The sequence below is a fragment of the Meleagris gallopavo genome, chromosome 7 (assembly GCF_905368555.1).
Source record: "Meleagris gallopavo chromosome 7, MGAL_WU_HG_1.1, whole genome shotgun sequence".
Taxonomy (NCBI): domain Eukaryota; kingdom Metazoa; phylum Chordata; class Aves; order Galliformes; family Phasianidae; genus Meleagris; species Meleagris gallopavo.
In genome coordinates, this window is record NC_139410.1 from 30,821,319 (window position 1) to 30,835,749 (window position 14,431).

At 41.7% G+C, this 14,431-nt stretch overlaps 1 protein-coding gene across 3 annotated transcripts in view; it reads left to right on the forward strand.

The window, feature by feature from the left end:
- THSD7B (thrombospondin type 1 domain containing 7B) overlaps positions 1 to 13,619 on the forward strand; it is a 291,869-nt gene extending 278,250 nt beyond the window's left edge. For 2 of the 3 annotated variants that reach the window (XM_085228059.1, XM_085228060.1), the window contains exons 23-29: positions 2,876 to 3,035; positions 3,367 to 3,540; positions 4,528 to 4,623; positions 5,743 to 5,825; positions 7,359 to 7,551; positions 10,825 to 10,912; positions 12,417 to 13,619. In XM_085228059.1, coding sequence (XP_085084185.1) covers positions 2,876 to 3,035; positions 3,367 to 3,540; positions 4,528 to 4,623; positions 5,743 to 5,825; positions 7,359 to 7,551; positions 10,825 to 10,912; positions 12,417 to 12,498 — 876 coding nt within the window. In that variant the 3' untranslated portion in view covers positions 12,499 to 13,619. Of the gene's footprint in view, positions 1 to 2,875; positions 3,036 to 3,366; positions 3,541 to 4,527; positions 4,624 to 5,742; positions 5,826 to 7,358; positions 7,552 to 10,824; positions 10,913 to 12,416 lie in introns of those variants that run through there. The other variant, XM_085228061.1, reaches the window with a different exon arrangement.
- Positions 13,620 to 14,431: the final 812 nt, after the last annotated feature.

The following is a 14,431-nucleotide window of genomic DNA, read 5'->3' on the forward strand; positions in this document are numbered from 1 at the left end:
CAGTCTTTTTCCCACGGGAGCTGAAGTGTTTAACATTGATTAGTAAAAAATATAATAATTAGAAAATAGAAATTAGTAGTGGGTGACAGTGTTCATAATTTTTTCATTAAAGGAATACAAGCCAAGTAGCTGGATATTATCAAGAACTAGCTGCCTAACGTTGATAAGAAGACCAAGAACCTCTTCTTTAATTTAAAGTGTTGTAAAAGATGGTTCCTTAAATATATTCAGACAATGCTTTCTCATTAAGGAAAATTTTTACCTGATGAAATGCTCATCAACCTGTGAAAGTATTGGCCAGTCGGCTCTTTACCTAAGATGATTGTGGGTACGTATGAATCCCAATAAAAGCTAAAAAGGGAGAACTTTTCCTAAAGGCACGTTTCAACAAAGCATCTCACTGGGACTGTGAGTCCATGTGCTGTTGGAGTGCTATAGGTGGCTGCTACATGGACAGACCTCAGCTCGCACCTCCCAAGGAAGAGTACTTACAGTATAAATTTGGTCCCCAAAGTTTTGAATATTCGATCATTTCCTCAGCAGTGCTCCTCTGATTAGCAGCTGCTCTCTGAGTCCTCATTGTGCCGTTACTGCAGCAAATTTCTACTGACTCCACACCGATTAATTCGGTCTTCAAATGTATAATTTTGGGGACGTGAATAATTTTTAGGATGATAAGGAAGTTAATGCATTGCTCCTGCATTGCTTATGACCTTGCCAAAAACATCAAAAAAGCCCACTGTCATTTTCCTCTGTGAATGACAGTACGACACCTTATCTTTTGAATGTGTTCAGTTTATTGTGAAAATGCATTTCTAGTCTTGAGTGAAAGCAAGCAAATGGAAGGCACTGTTAAAAAGCTAACACGTTTGTTTGGAGTTGGTTTAGAGTCCATGATTTCTCTTTTTTTTTTTTTTTATCCTAAACAAATGTGTTGTCAATATTGCCTGATAGAAGAATGAAAAATGTTGCTTTGAGGGCGCGCTAACTTTTATAGTGGAGACTACCAAAAAATGCATTCTTTCCATGTTATTTATATTTATGTCTCTGCCGCTGTATGACTATTCATACATCGTTGTGTCAACAAATCCTTGTATATTTACGTCCCGTTTATAAAAGAACAAGTATCTTTTTAAAAGTTTTTTGTCCTTTCCAGTAATCTTCAGTAATTCCTTGATCCACTTTTGAGCTGCACGCAGGCTGCAGTTTGATTAGTGCCCATTTCCCCGAGGAATTTTCTCCACATCGCATTCTGTTTCCACCAGCAGTTTCCAAGAACTCTAACCCAATTGACAGCTGCATGAGTTATTCACACACCATTAATCTCAGGCTGCAATAGAGGTTTCAGCGGTGAAACGGTAATTTAGAACAGTACGTTACAGACCGACTAAAATGAAACACAGTGTTAAAAACTTGAAATCTGGCTGCATATGGTAAATCTACACTAATGCTTCTCTAAGATGCTTTTGATAAGCAACTACTCTCAGTCCAACTATTTATGCCCCTATTTCCATTTCATTGTGCGTCAGCAACAGAAGAGGTCTGGAGAAAATGAAAAAGGTACCACATGTTTACAGGAGAGATATTCTTGAGATTCCTGCTATCAAACGCGCTGCTGAATAAATGCACTTGGTAGGAGCCATTCTGTTCCATAGATGAAGTCCATTATTTTAAAAGAATCTACTGCCAAGTGATTCAAAGTAGCATTTCCCTTGGTTATATAAAAGCAATGTTTCATCCTTCTTCTTGAGCTTTATTTACTGAATTTTGCAAAGTGCCATTTCCACAAGGCTTGAGACACACATTCATAAAGCATCACACAGGTTTAAGTTGTGTACCTCAGACATCACTGCAGCTCTGTTTTTCAGAAAAAAATGAAACAATTCCAGCCTCTAGAAATAGCCTCAGGGCATCAATTCTCACAGCATCTTCAGCTCTTCATCATCAGGTTAACCAAATGATATTGATTTTCTGGTAGAGGAAGTCTTCAGCAAGTAGTTTGGTGTGTGGCAGAGTATTTCAGGAGTGGGCTGAAGAGTGTGGAATGGCTTGCATGGAGCCTCCCATTGCTTGTTCACACCAGGGTCAGTGCTAACAGACTGTGGTTTGCTTCAGGTGGCATTTCAGTAAAGCAGGTGATCTGTGTCCACTTCAGAACCTCTGACTCCCTGCACAATTAAGAAATTACATAACATGCTAATCTTTGCAGCCTAGTCAAAAGCGTTGATGGGTTTTTGCTGTTTGACTTTAAACCATTTAAGAGCTCATATTGGGCTGTATCAACAGAGGAGGTGAATGGAAATGCACGTTTCTTTTTGACTGGGCTCTGCCGTTGGCCTCTTCAGGGAAGCCAAAAATCTTGGTGTTTATTGAACTGGGCATTCCTTAAGAATCAGTAAATTCACGAGCTCTAACTAAAGACATGGAGAGCTCACCCCAAGGACTGCATTCAGCTTTTACAATACCTTCTCCTAAGAGCTTTGCTGCCTGGGCAATGATCAGCATTCCTAAAGTTGTGCTCTTCACATTTGTTTTTTTCCAGTGCTGTGCTGGAGAAAGCACCTGCCTGAGCTCTGCCCCATCTGCTCAGTGACTCCTTTCTTCCCACATCTCCCACATGTGGAAAGGAAAGGATTTATGTGCTCTTCTCCCCACTTGGGCTGCAACACACTTTTTCGTGTTCCATTGCCTCTGAGCTTCTGTAGAGCTGTGTGCAGAGATGATCTCCATCTGTTTTCCCATAACTGAGGGTACTATTGCAGCCCAGAAACTGGATTTATATCTTTGAGTTCTTTTTAGGTGGAGTCGGGGGTGTTTCTTCTGCCGTCTGCTAGCAGCAGCAATGGGTGTCTCTTTATTTTCTGTCACTTCCTAGGGTGGACAGTGTGGAGATGGATTGCAAATCCGCAACCTCACGTGCGTAGTGCATGATGCATCTGTTTCTGCTACATCCAAGCCAGTAGAAAACGCATTATGTGGTGAGCTACCTTTGAAGGAGAGTGTACTGCAGTTACCGTGCTCTGTGCCTTGCCCAGGTAAAGTCTTTTGAAAGTCACACTACGTATCTGTCTGTAATAGCTTTCTGAGACTGAGTTGCTTGCATAGCTGAGCACTGTCAGCTGCTGCAGTAAGAATTTGTACTTCAGCAGATCGGGTAAATGCTCAGTCTGCTGTTTCTAGATCACCTGAAAAAGACTTTCTTTTTGGAGAAAATGAGATTTCTCATGAAGCAGAAAATCTGAATAATGCATACCATTGGATGATAAACTGGGTATTTTGCTGTTAAAGCCGTTGTACTCAGCTTGTCCTTAATCCTTTAGGGCCAATTCCTTTTGCAAACCTGTGATTTATTCTCTCTGCATGCAGGTGACTGCCACCTGACCGAGTGGTCAGAGTGGAGCTCCTGCGAGCTCACATGCATTGATGGCAGGAGCTTTGAAACAGCGGGGCGGCAGGCTCGCTCCAGGGCGCTCATCGGTCAGCCTGCTGAGAACACAGAGAGCTGCTCTGGACAAGTGGTGGAAACACGGCCTTGCTCAGGTAGCCTTGCCAGGGTTTGTCCCGCACAAGAGCTTGTTCTGGTTTTATCAAAAAGTGAAGGCTGACTTCACAGAATCACAGAATTATAGGGGTTGGAAGGCACCTCTAGAGATCATCGAGACCAACCCCCCCGCCAAAGCAGGTTCCCTACACCAGGTCGCACAGGTAGGCGTCCAGGCGAGACTTGAATATCTCCAGAGAAGGAGACTCCACAACCTCCCTGGGCAGCCTGTTCCAGTGCTCCGTCACCCTCACCGTGAAGAAGTTCTTACGCACATTCGTGCGAAACTTCCTGTGCTGCAGCTTATGTCCGTTTCCCCTCGTCCTGTCTCCACGTACCACTGAAAAGAGACTGGCCTCACCGCTATGGCCGCCACACCTCAGATATTTATAAACCTGGATCAGGTCCCCTCTCAGTCTTCTTTTCTCAAGGCTAAACAGACCCAGTTCACTTAGCCTTTCTTCATAGGGGAGATGCTCCAGGCCCTTCACCATCTTTGTGGCCCTCCGCTGGACTCTTTCCAAGAGATCCCTGTCTTTTTTGTACTGGGGAGCCCAGAACTGGACACAGTACTCCAGATGAGGCCTTACTAGGGCAGAGTAGAGGGGGAGGATCACCTCCCTCGACCTGCTGGACACGCTCTTCTTAATGCACCCCAGAATGCCATTGGCCTTTTTGGCCACGAGGGCACACTGCTGGCTCACGGCCAACCTGTCGTCCACCAGGACGCCCAGGTCCCTCTCTGCAGAGCTCCTCTCCAGCAGCTCATCCCCCAGCCTGTATTGGTGCATGCAATTATTCCTTCCTAGGTGTAAGACCCTACACTTGCTTTTGTTGAACTTCATCCGGTTTCTTACTGCCCAGCTCTCCAGCCTGTCCAGGTCTCGCTGAATGGCAGCACAGCATGTTCAGGCGTGTCAGCCAATCCTCCCAACTTCGTATCATCAGCTAACTTGCTGAGGGTGTGACTTGTATTGATGTTGCAGGAGGGAGGTGTTACGAATACCTGTGGAAAACCAGCCTTTGGCGAGACAGTGTGCGCACAGTGTGGTGTCAGCGCTCAGATGGAGTGAATGTCACAGGTATGTCCAAAAGCACACGTGGCTGAAAAGTCGTCTTCCAGGTGTTTCTTCTTCTGCACCACATGTTCAGAGGGCAGTTGGAGAGCTTTCCTTCCTGATTTCCCCGAGATTTCAGTTTAGAACTGTGTGTAGGAAAGGTGGGCACTCAGCAGCCTTGCTGTCAGGTCACCATCTCACATGTCATCGCATGAGGACATGTGGGTGAAGTACCCTAACTGACTGTTGGGCTAGATGATCTTAGTAGTCTTTTCTTAATGATTCTATAATTTTATGACTGCTGTATTGGCCACAGGAAGAAATGAGTGCGCCTATACTAACAGGCCTATCTAAGCCTGTGGAGAGAGGAAGAGAAAATCACATGCAATGGCAAAGAGCCCAGCTTCTGTAATGCTTCTTCTATTCAATAGACAGGAATCTCAGATCACTCAGACTGTGAGATTCCTGCTGGTGCTGTGACCTACAAATTCCTCCTGCACAGGATGAAAAGTGAAATTCATGGTCAGCACTTTGAAGCTGTACAAGAGGTTGGCAAAGGTAATAGGGCTTGCACATCTGCAGGATCTATCTTGGTATGCACAGGATGAATGAAGAGAGAGCAGGAATGAAAATGTTATCTAGTTCTATTTATAATGAGTAGTTAAGATAATATACAAAAGTTTTATGTGCGAAGGTTGCCAAGTAGTTAAGAACTCATTAACACTTTTTTATTCCTATAGAAGCACAGAGTTTCCCTAGTGTGAATGGGCTAAGGTGTTATGTGGATTATGTCTTCTTATGTAGATAAGACATTAATGAGGACACAGAAGATCTGCATCTAATTCCCGATTCTGTCCCCAACTTCCTATGTGGCCTGGGGCAAATTGCTTAAGTCTGTATATCTCTTTTCTCTATTAATAAGATGGGTATGATAATAATTCCCTGCCTTGTGAAAGTAAATTAATTAATACAATTCCTACAGATATTATGCTAATGCGTTCAGTAGTCTAGTACTTAGCCATTTAAAATAAGCAAGCAACCACTTCCTGCAGTATAGTGATCCAATGAAAATATTGTAAAACATGCCCTTTTCTCTTTTCTTTGAAAAGCACTCTTCTGTTTTGAAAGTAACTTCTTTTCCAGGAGGGTGTTCTCTTCAGACCAAACCTGCTGAAGTTCAGCACTGCAGCCCAGCATGCAGAAAACCCTTCTCCTACTGCACCCAGGTACTTGGCTGCTGCAGAATGTGGCTGAGGAGTGAACATTGCAAAACCTTTTTCATTACCTTTGTATGAATGTTAAATGCATTCTAGGACCTAAGAGATTAGTATGCCCATGGTACCACCTCGAGGCAGTAGTAGGAATTTCAGTCCAAAAGCTTCATAATTCTGCACGGATGAGTAAAGGTGTATAAGTGTAAAAGTGTTACAATTTTGCTTTTGTTTCATGGGGAGAGTTTGAAACCTTCTGGTCTAATTTTCATTGAATGCTGTTCTACTGCCGCATAGCAAGTGGACTGTTTAAAACTTTAGTAAGCCAGGAGATAAAAGTGCATTTGCTCTCCTGCTCCTGCATGGATGCAGGAGGCCCCTGTGAGTACAAGGAAGCTGTAGCAGCCTGATCCCACTACCTCCACAATAACCCCTAAAGCAAAGCCAGAACTGCTTGCTGAAATGGTGAGCATCTGCAGCCTGTCTCCTATTTGCCTCTGAGGTTACAAATGTCCCTTCCTGTAGGTACTGAAGTCTAGATTGAGAACTACCAAAAATGGCTTCTCCTTGTCCTCCGTGTCAGTGCTGTGACAGCATAAAACCTTCAGGTAGCCAGATACAGCTGAGGTGTAGATATTTCTGTTTTAAAACTAGCTTCCACAGCTCTCAGTCTCATCTGAGTATCTTGTGGGAGGAATTATTGAAGGAATTAGCAGTGGATGCGAGCTCAGGTACGGTTGTTGTGAAGTGATGGGTAGACATGCATTTCTTAGCTGTAAAAACTATTGAGGTATCCTTCACCTTTTGCACCAAAAGCTCAGGATTGTGTCTGTCAACAGGTGGGGGGGCTGTGGCAAAAACCGTGATGTCAGGGTTAAGTTCTTATCACAGATACTGTAAATCATTTTTCTGCTTGGATCGTGCAGAGCATATCAGACCTCCACACAGGCATTGTAATTATAGGATAATTAGAAAAGAAATGCAATGTAAAAAAGCTACATTAAATTAGACATCCAGGAAATGGATCTGTTTAGTGAACCACCACATTCTAAGAAACCTCTGGAAGAAACTGCCTACACTGGTCCAGTGCAGCAGATATTTGGTCAGAGGGGCAGTGCTTCGTTATAGATAGCTCTGGAAGGTACTAGAGCAGAAATAGATTGGATTGGCGAGTTGGGTCTGAATTGGGATTGTTTCTTCGTTCATTTCTTCTAATGCCCATCAGGGTCACTGCTAATTTTTTTTTGTTGACAAGAGGAGTTGGATCAGGCCACAGATGCATATGATTAAGCCTGCTGGGATGAGAATGTTTCCATATTGAGCTACTCTGTAATTACTCTCTTAACCAGTTCCCCAAGTATATTATGGCTGTTTGAGCTGAGGTGGGTTTGCAGCACCAGCTCCTGGCCTGTTTGGTTTGGTGGCAGTGAACTTGCTAATTACATGTGTATGATGTAACTTGCTGTTTCTTGATAGTTTACATACAATTTGTGTTGTCCTGTGAGAGGATACTAACGTTTTAATATTGAATTCCCTTTTATCACCTAGAGAGGAGTCTGCGGTTGTGAGCGAGGATATACAGAAATAATGAGATCAAATGGTTTGCTGGATTACTGCATGAAGGTACCAGGTTTAGAAGATAAGAAGGCTGATGTTAAGACGATTGCTGGAAAAAATAAACCCGTCAACTCCAAAATGCATGACATTTTCAAAGGATGGTCTATTCAACCTTTTAATCCAGGTGAAAAACTTAAATATGAATGGAATAAATTTTCTTTACAATGTTTCTGCAGAAGAAAGATACAAGCTTTGTAGATCATAACATCAGAGATTGCATCGGGAGCTGCAGAGCGGCCTCGCAGTTTCTAACTCATGTGTCATCTTGCATTCCTTTGTGACTGTACAGAGTAATCACAGTCTGTTATGTTGGGAGATAGCAAAGAGAATGAAGCAACAATATTTTGCAAAAGTATACTTAAATGCAGTTTGGGGGGATGCTTGGAATTATCTGTGATATTTCAGTAAGTAATGCATTTGGACCAGGGAAGACATAAGTAGCACTTCAGAAGATTCTGAGCAAAAAGTGCTTGAGACTTCATTAAAGACAACATGGGTTGTTTCTTGACATATTTCAAAAGTGTTTGAAAAAATACAGTAGAAAGCATAGAGTTTGGAGTTTTAATTGTTGAAGTTAAGACACTGAGAGAACAAAAAACAAGCAAGAAGCAGGCAGGCTGCTGTGCCCAAGCAGTGAGTCCTGAGTACATCTTTGGCTTGTCTGTCATCATTCCCAGCTGGAACAGGCACACAGGCTGCAACACACCTCGCTGCTGCACAGGACTTATGCAGTAGCTGTAACAGCTGGTCACCATTTTGATTATGACTAAAATTAATTTATGCATATTAAATTTATGATATGAAAATATAACTTGAAAATAAGCAACAAAAATATCAGATAAGTCAAGTTTTACTGAAATACTTCAATTGCCTCTATATCCTGGTAGTCCCATCCTCCCTGTCTTCTGCTCTCTGACATTGCCTTTATTTCCTATTAGCTTGTAATGAACATGAGATTTTAGAAAACATGCAATTTAAGGTTTTGTTGAGGGATTCCGGGAACCATAATTCTGTCTGATATATGTGATTGCACGTTGAATGTTACATTTACATATTTGATTTGCATACGGTAGTTAACCTTTGTGTTGACAGTCTCAGAGCTAATAGAGCTTGGTCCACAGCCCTTTAAAGTTGGCTGTTTTTTGACCAAACTCATCATCCAGAAACCCACATAGTTCACCAGCTGTTTGAGTCACAGGTTTGGGGTTAATCGCCTTTTTGTCAGCAACCGTGGCCCTCTGTGGGCTGTCTTCCTTAGGTGTCACATCTTCAGCTGATAACTTTATGAGGTTAGAAAAAGGGAGAGAGGTGTAGGTGGATGCTGCAGTCCTGTTTTAATCAGCTTTCCAAGCTGCAAAGCTTCCTTTTGGTGAGCTTGACCTCAGCACAGCGTTTGTGAGCCTGTTCTCCACCAGGACAAAAGACAGAGATAGGGACTAAGGAGCTTCAACAGAACATAGTGTTATGTAATATTAGAGTATAAATGTTACAGCAACAATGTATGGTAAGTAAATGAACATGCAACATGTGCTAAGTGTATCATCAACCCATCCAGTAGGTTCTCTTCAGTCTCTATGTGCCCTTCAGACCCAGCTCAAGGCTGGTGCTCTTCACACTGTTCCCCTTTGTCTTCCCTCTTGACAAAATATATAATTACTGCCCTAAAACAGGCTCTGAGGCTTACTCATCTGGGAGATTGCAGTAATTAGTGCTAGCAGAACCAGGAGACCACTGCTGCCTACTAGTTATGCTCTTGATAGCAAAACTGTGGTGAGTGCTCCCTGTATGGATGGCATTTATCATCCTTCAGTGCTATAGTCCTTGACATTTGTGTATGTCTAAGGACCTGTATCTGTCACTAGAAGTATATGTGCCTTTCTGTACTTAATTTGTGGTTTTCCTTCCTGGTTACGGTTTGGAACACAAATTTTATAATGATTTAATGGGTCTTGATGTTTTTGTTCTTTCAAATGCTGTGCAGGAGCACACAGAACTGATTTTGAATCAGGCTGTTTTTCCATTCTTTGCCATGCTCTGGGAGGCCAGAGTTCAACACAGAAACTTTTTAAATAGTACTGTTTAAATTATTGGTGTGGTCCAGTGCCTTCGTGTTGCAGCTGGAGAGCCTGTCTGCCTTCATAGCAGACCTGGTGGGATGCCATGTGCTTGCTGTGACAAACCCTTTGCAGCGCTGTTAAATGTTTCTTGGCCGTAAATTGCATACCTGAACATCAGGAGAAGAAGTAAAACCTGACATGATGAACAGAGCAGTTCTCACGGGGAAGATAGGCTGCAAGTGATTAGAAAAGAGGAGAAAGTCTGTGAGGAATACTCAGACTTCTTAAAGAGCCCAGAGGGAAAAGAACCCACAACCAAAACCGGGAAAAAAATGGGATCAGATTAAATATGTTTCCTTTTGGAAAAAAATGATCATTCCAACATAAAATGAAAAATAGGTTCCACGTCTGTCTTATGCAGAAAGTCCCCACTTGCATGAGTGCACTGGAAATGGTCTTGGTCAGCCCATGTCTGTGGGCATGGAGAGGGCTCATATTTCTGCCTCCAGTGTGGATTAATAACTCTGTTGATATGAATCAGCTCCGACTGCTGCTATGTGGAGAAAATACCACCATGTCCATCCACCAGGAATTCTTTACAGCCAGAACTGAGTAAGAAGCAGAAATATTGATCTTTTAAAAATGATTATTATTAATGCAGAGCTTTAGTTCAAAACCTGTCCCAGTAAGATGTATTGAGACTTCCTATCAGAAGGAAGTGTTTCACAACACTCGAGATGAAATGTGTGTGGAGGGGTTCTTGCAGGGATTGTAGAGTGAGTCCTCTGCCAGTGCATGGGGACAGACCAGGCAGCCCTGTCGGCAGCCCTATCTAATTTTTGGAAGCTTGTTATGTTTCCTGTGGCACAGCTTCATCCCTCTTACTATTACAAAGCCTATCCTTGTTCTTCCTCTAAGCTGAATTTATTCCCATTTGTTGCCCAGGCACTTTTCAGCTCTAAGCAGCTGGTTCTCTTTGGCGTGCTGATGCCTACCCCAAGTGACCCACAAGTACGGGCTGGCTGTGGGTTATGAAATAGTGCTGCTCTGGAAAGCTGACACAAAGAGTTCCTTTCAGCTTTCATCAAAAAGCATCTAAAGTCCTTAAAAAAGTTAAGATTGTGTGTTCAAAAAAATTGATTTTTACAGGAATGTCTTTCCTATCAAAAACATTTTTGATGGATTTTTCCCAGCAACTCACTGTTGTGTTTCCCATCAGTGATGCTATGAGTTCTGCTTGTGTATTTCCTCTTTACTTATCCTCTTGAGAAGAATTCATTTACTTTAGAACAAAACGTTTTCTTTTTTCTTTCTCTGTCTTTTTTTCAATCTTCCAACAGATGGTAAGCTGAAGATGTGGGTGTATGGAGTATCAGCTAGCGGGTTCCTCATCATAGTCCTCCTGATTTTTACATCCTTTCTGATGTGGTAAGTGTGGCATGGGGTTTTGGGCTTTGTTTGCTCACTTGTTTTTAAGATTTAATCCTTAAGGCATTAAGGAAGAATGGAACTTGGATTAGACCAAGTTACCCTCATTTGGCCCCTACCTCAGAGCAATTTTAAACTCTTCACATTACAGATACTAACCTACATGATTGTGAAGACGTGTGGTGGTCATGCGGGGAAATAATTACTTTTGGTTATCAGTGGACCTATATATTCAGAATTCTGGTGGATTAGGAATGGCTTCTTACTGTTGGATTCTTAAACAAAAATAAAAATAAAAAGCTGAAAAAAGGCAAGGAAGGCAATTGGATCAAGGAACTACTTCCTGTTCAAGGAAAGGCCAAAAATAATGGGGTCATTCAGCTGGAAAATGGTGTTTGATACAGTGGAGAACTATGAAATCGTGAATGGAGTTGGAAAAGGGCCTGGGGAATCTTTATCTCGTGCAATATAAGAAGTAGGAGACATCAGATGAAGTGTTTAAAATAAACAAAAGATCTTTATTTTCACACTGTGCATTACTACCTCGTGAGCTTACTGCTGTCAGGGGCTGTGCAAGCCAGAAAGATAAATGGTGTAGAAGATGGCAGAACAGTTAATGGGAGAGTGGCTTTCTTGGTGCTAAGCGTGGTTTTCTGGGTCAATGTCTTAGCTCAGGAAATCCCTACATAGGTTTTTGCAGTGAATACCTCAGGAGGAGGCACGCCTTGTGTCCAAAGCTGCTGTTTCCAGCCGCTGTTAGAAATAGGGCACTGTGCATGCTGAAGCTCTGATCTGCACCAGCACATCTTATGGGAGGCTTCATGGTGACAGAGTCCAACCATGTCCTAACAACAGCATTACCCTATTTCACCCAGAATTTATTCTCTCTCATTATTTCTCTCATTCTCTCGTCAATTAAAAGCACTGTTTGGATGGTGCATTGGAGCGTAGCTTCTGTGTTTTTTGAGTCATACAGCTACTGATTCTCTGCAATGGAGCATGCTCAGTGGAGCATACTGAGGATTTTTAAAATAGCATTACATGCTTCTCCATCACTTGAAGACCAGAAGTGAGGAAATGTATTTCTCAGTAATAATTACTGTTGTTTCAAGGAAAAGAATAGGAATATCCCAGGTCTAGGCAGCTCATGTTTCATTTTTTTCTGTGAGGTGTTCTTTGTTTTATCATCTGTGAGAAGACACCAGAGACAAATGTGTTTGATTTCCTCTCCAGATGATAAGCACTGCTGGCTGCACACTGAGCTGCCCTTTCTCGGCAGGCTGCGTGTCCACACCACCCATGGAATAACACACAAGTAGCTCCAGGCCAGCTTTCTTGGAAGAAGCCTCCATGCTGCCATGTCACCTGGTTGCAAACTGAAATAGCCAGTGTGGGAAGCTGATTTTTATGTTGAAGTTTGTTTTTTATGTTGGTGTGTCTGAGCTTCACACAGTATTACTGTTCACGTTTTTTGCCTCCTGAAATATTTTTATTTTTCTTGCAGCAAAAAAAGCAAGCAGCATCAAAGCACTCCTCCACAACAGAAGCCTCTAACCTTAGCCTATGATGGAGACATTGACATGTAACATAGAAAAGAAATCCAAATGTAGACATCGACTGCCTTAACCACTTTCTTTTTTGTAACTCTCAGACTTCTCAGTTTTTTGAGGAATCTCCTGATGTGTAATAATCGGGCAGAACGGAAATACTGCAAGCTTAAAATTTTGCCACCTCGTTACAAAAGAAAAAATAATGGAGTCAAAGTCTTGGATCTTGTGAAACTTTCCTGAAGAAACTGGAAAATGCATCTCTTCCTGTTGAGCAATGGGAATTAAAATAAGAAAGTCTACCAACATCAAATGGAATTGGTCCAAAAAAAAAGAAGAAAAAAAAAAAAAACAAGCATGACAATCTGGAGGAAAATGTGACATTTACCGTAAATGACAAGTTTGACACAGCATCATTATGCACTATATTAGTGCAGGGTTCTTTATTCTTCACATATTTCAACAATGAGTTTTCTAGTGTTTACATTTCGTTCAAAGACTTTAAAACTGGATCACGTATTTTGAGAAATGCAAAGAATAGTGAGTTGGAGTGTCTGAAGTTACCTGGTTTTTTAAAGTTTCTTCCTTCTTATCCTGTTTTCTAGTCTGGAATATGATTTAGCTTCATTTCCACCTACAGGACAGAATAAGGATTGCTAAGAAGAAGCCTAGGTGGTTTCTGAACTGAAAGTATTTTTTAAAGGGTTGAGTAGATAGATGGGTGCTCTGACGAATGGCTAGAGGGTCTGATTGTTTAAAAAGTATTTTAAATTAAACAAAAGCATGTAGATACATTACGGCCAGTTTAAATTGTTATTCCGTTTAATTAATACAAACTCTGCTTTTGTATTTAAATTTTCGTATCTGAAATATTTATAAATTCTTTTTTTGAATTTAATTACCTGACCTCATTTAATATACATCAAACACAAATACGGTTTGTAGCAGGCATTGCTTTTTTAAATGTTTCAAAACCACTGAAAAGTTACATGTTGTAAACATCTGGGAGTATTTGAAGAGGGTACGTGTTTATAATAGTATGTGTTGCAAGTAAGGAAGTGCCATCTTGTGGTATTGACTTGTATTTATAAGCAAATAAAATGCTAAAGAGAGTGAGAAAGTTGCTTCTGGTACGTTGAATTAAATGTGTGTAAACAATATTCATTATTAGTCCTTTACTGTGTCTGAGACTGAATGCTGATTTCAAACAGTTCTGGCATGTTTGGTGCTGTAGTGATTAGCTGAAGAAATGGTGTAGACAAGCACAAGTTGAGAGTAATTGCAGATCTGGAGAACGCTTGGGATATTTTTAGCTCCGTGCTGCTTCTTTTTGGAATAATTAGATAGAAGGGAAGAAAAGAATTATTAGCAGCCCTTGTCAACGTGCAGTTGCTGTGCAAGGGTTTATCATGAGAGAAGAACATCACCAGGCAGAAGGCGATGCTCGTGTTGTCACAGCACTGCTCGTATTTAGAGTGAACGCTATATTTGAACGCTATGATTTCATTGAAGATATAGCATTGTGAATAGGTTTACTTCCCTGGCAGGGCAGAAGGTCGCAGCATCAAGCCATGGCGGTGCTGTGGCTGCAAAGCAGGGTCAGAAACACACTTTCCTTTTCCAAAGAAACAAATATTGATGGACTCGAGAGGGAACATTGTCTCAGTGAGTTGCAGAGAACCCAGCTTCCTGCCAAAGGCGTTTGGCTGGTCCTACTTTCTGCTTTGGAGTTGTAAGTGATCATGATACAAGCAGCAGGGTCTGGTTGTTATCAGTAACATTGGGAGCCTAATAATATATATAGCCTGTTTATGAATGTATGTATGTATGTTGTATTTACTTATTTATTCCTCTTTTTTTGCAGTGCCCAGAACTGAACCTTTGAGTGGCGTATGAGTTAGAAGGGGAGTGACATTCCAGTGCTGCTAGGAGTACTGCCAGGCCGTAACATAGTGTATCTGTGGGATATGAT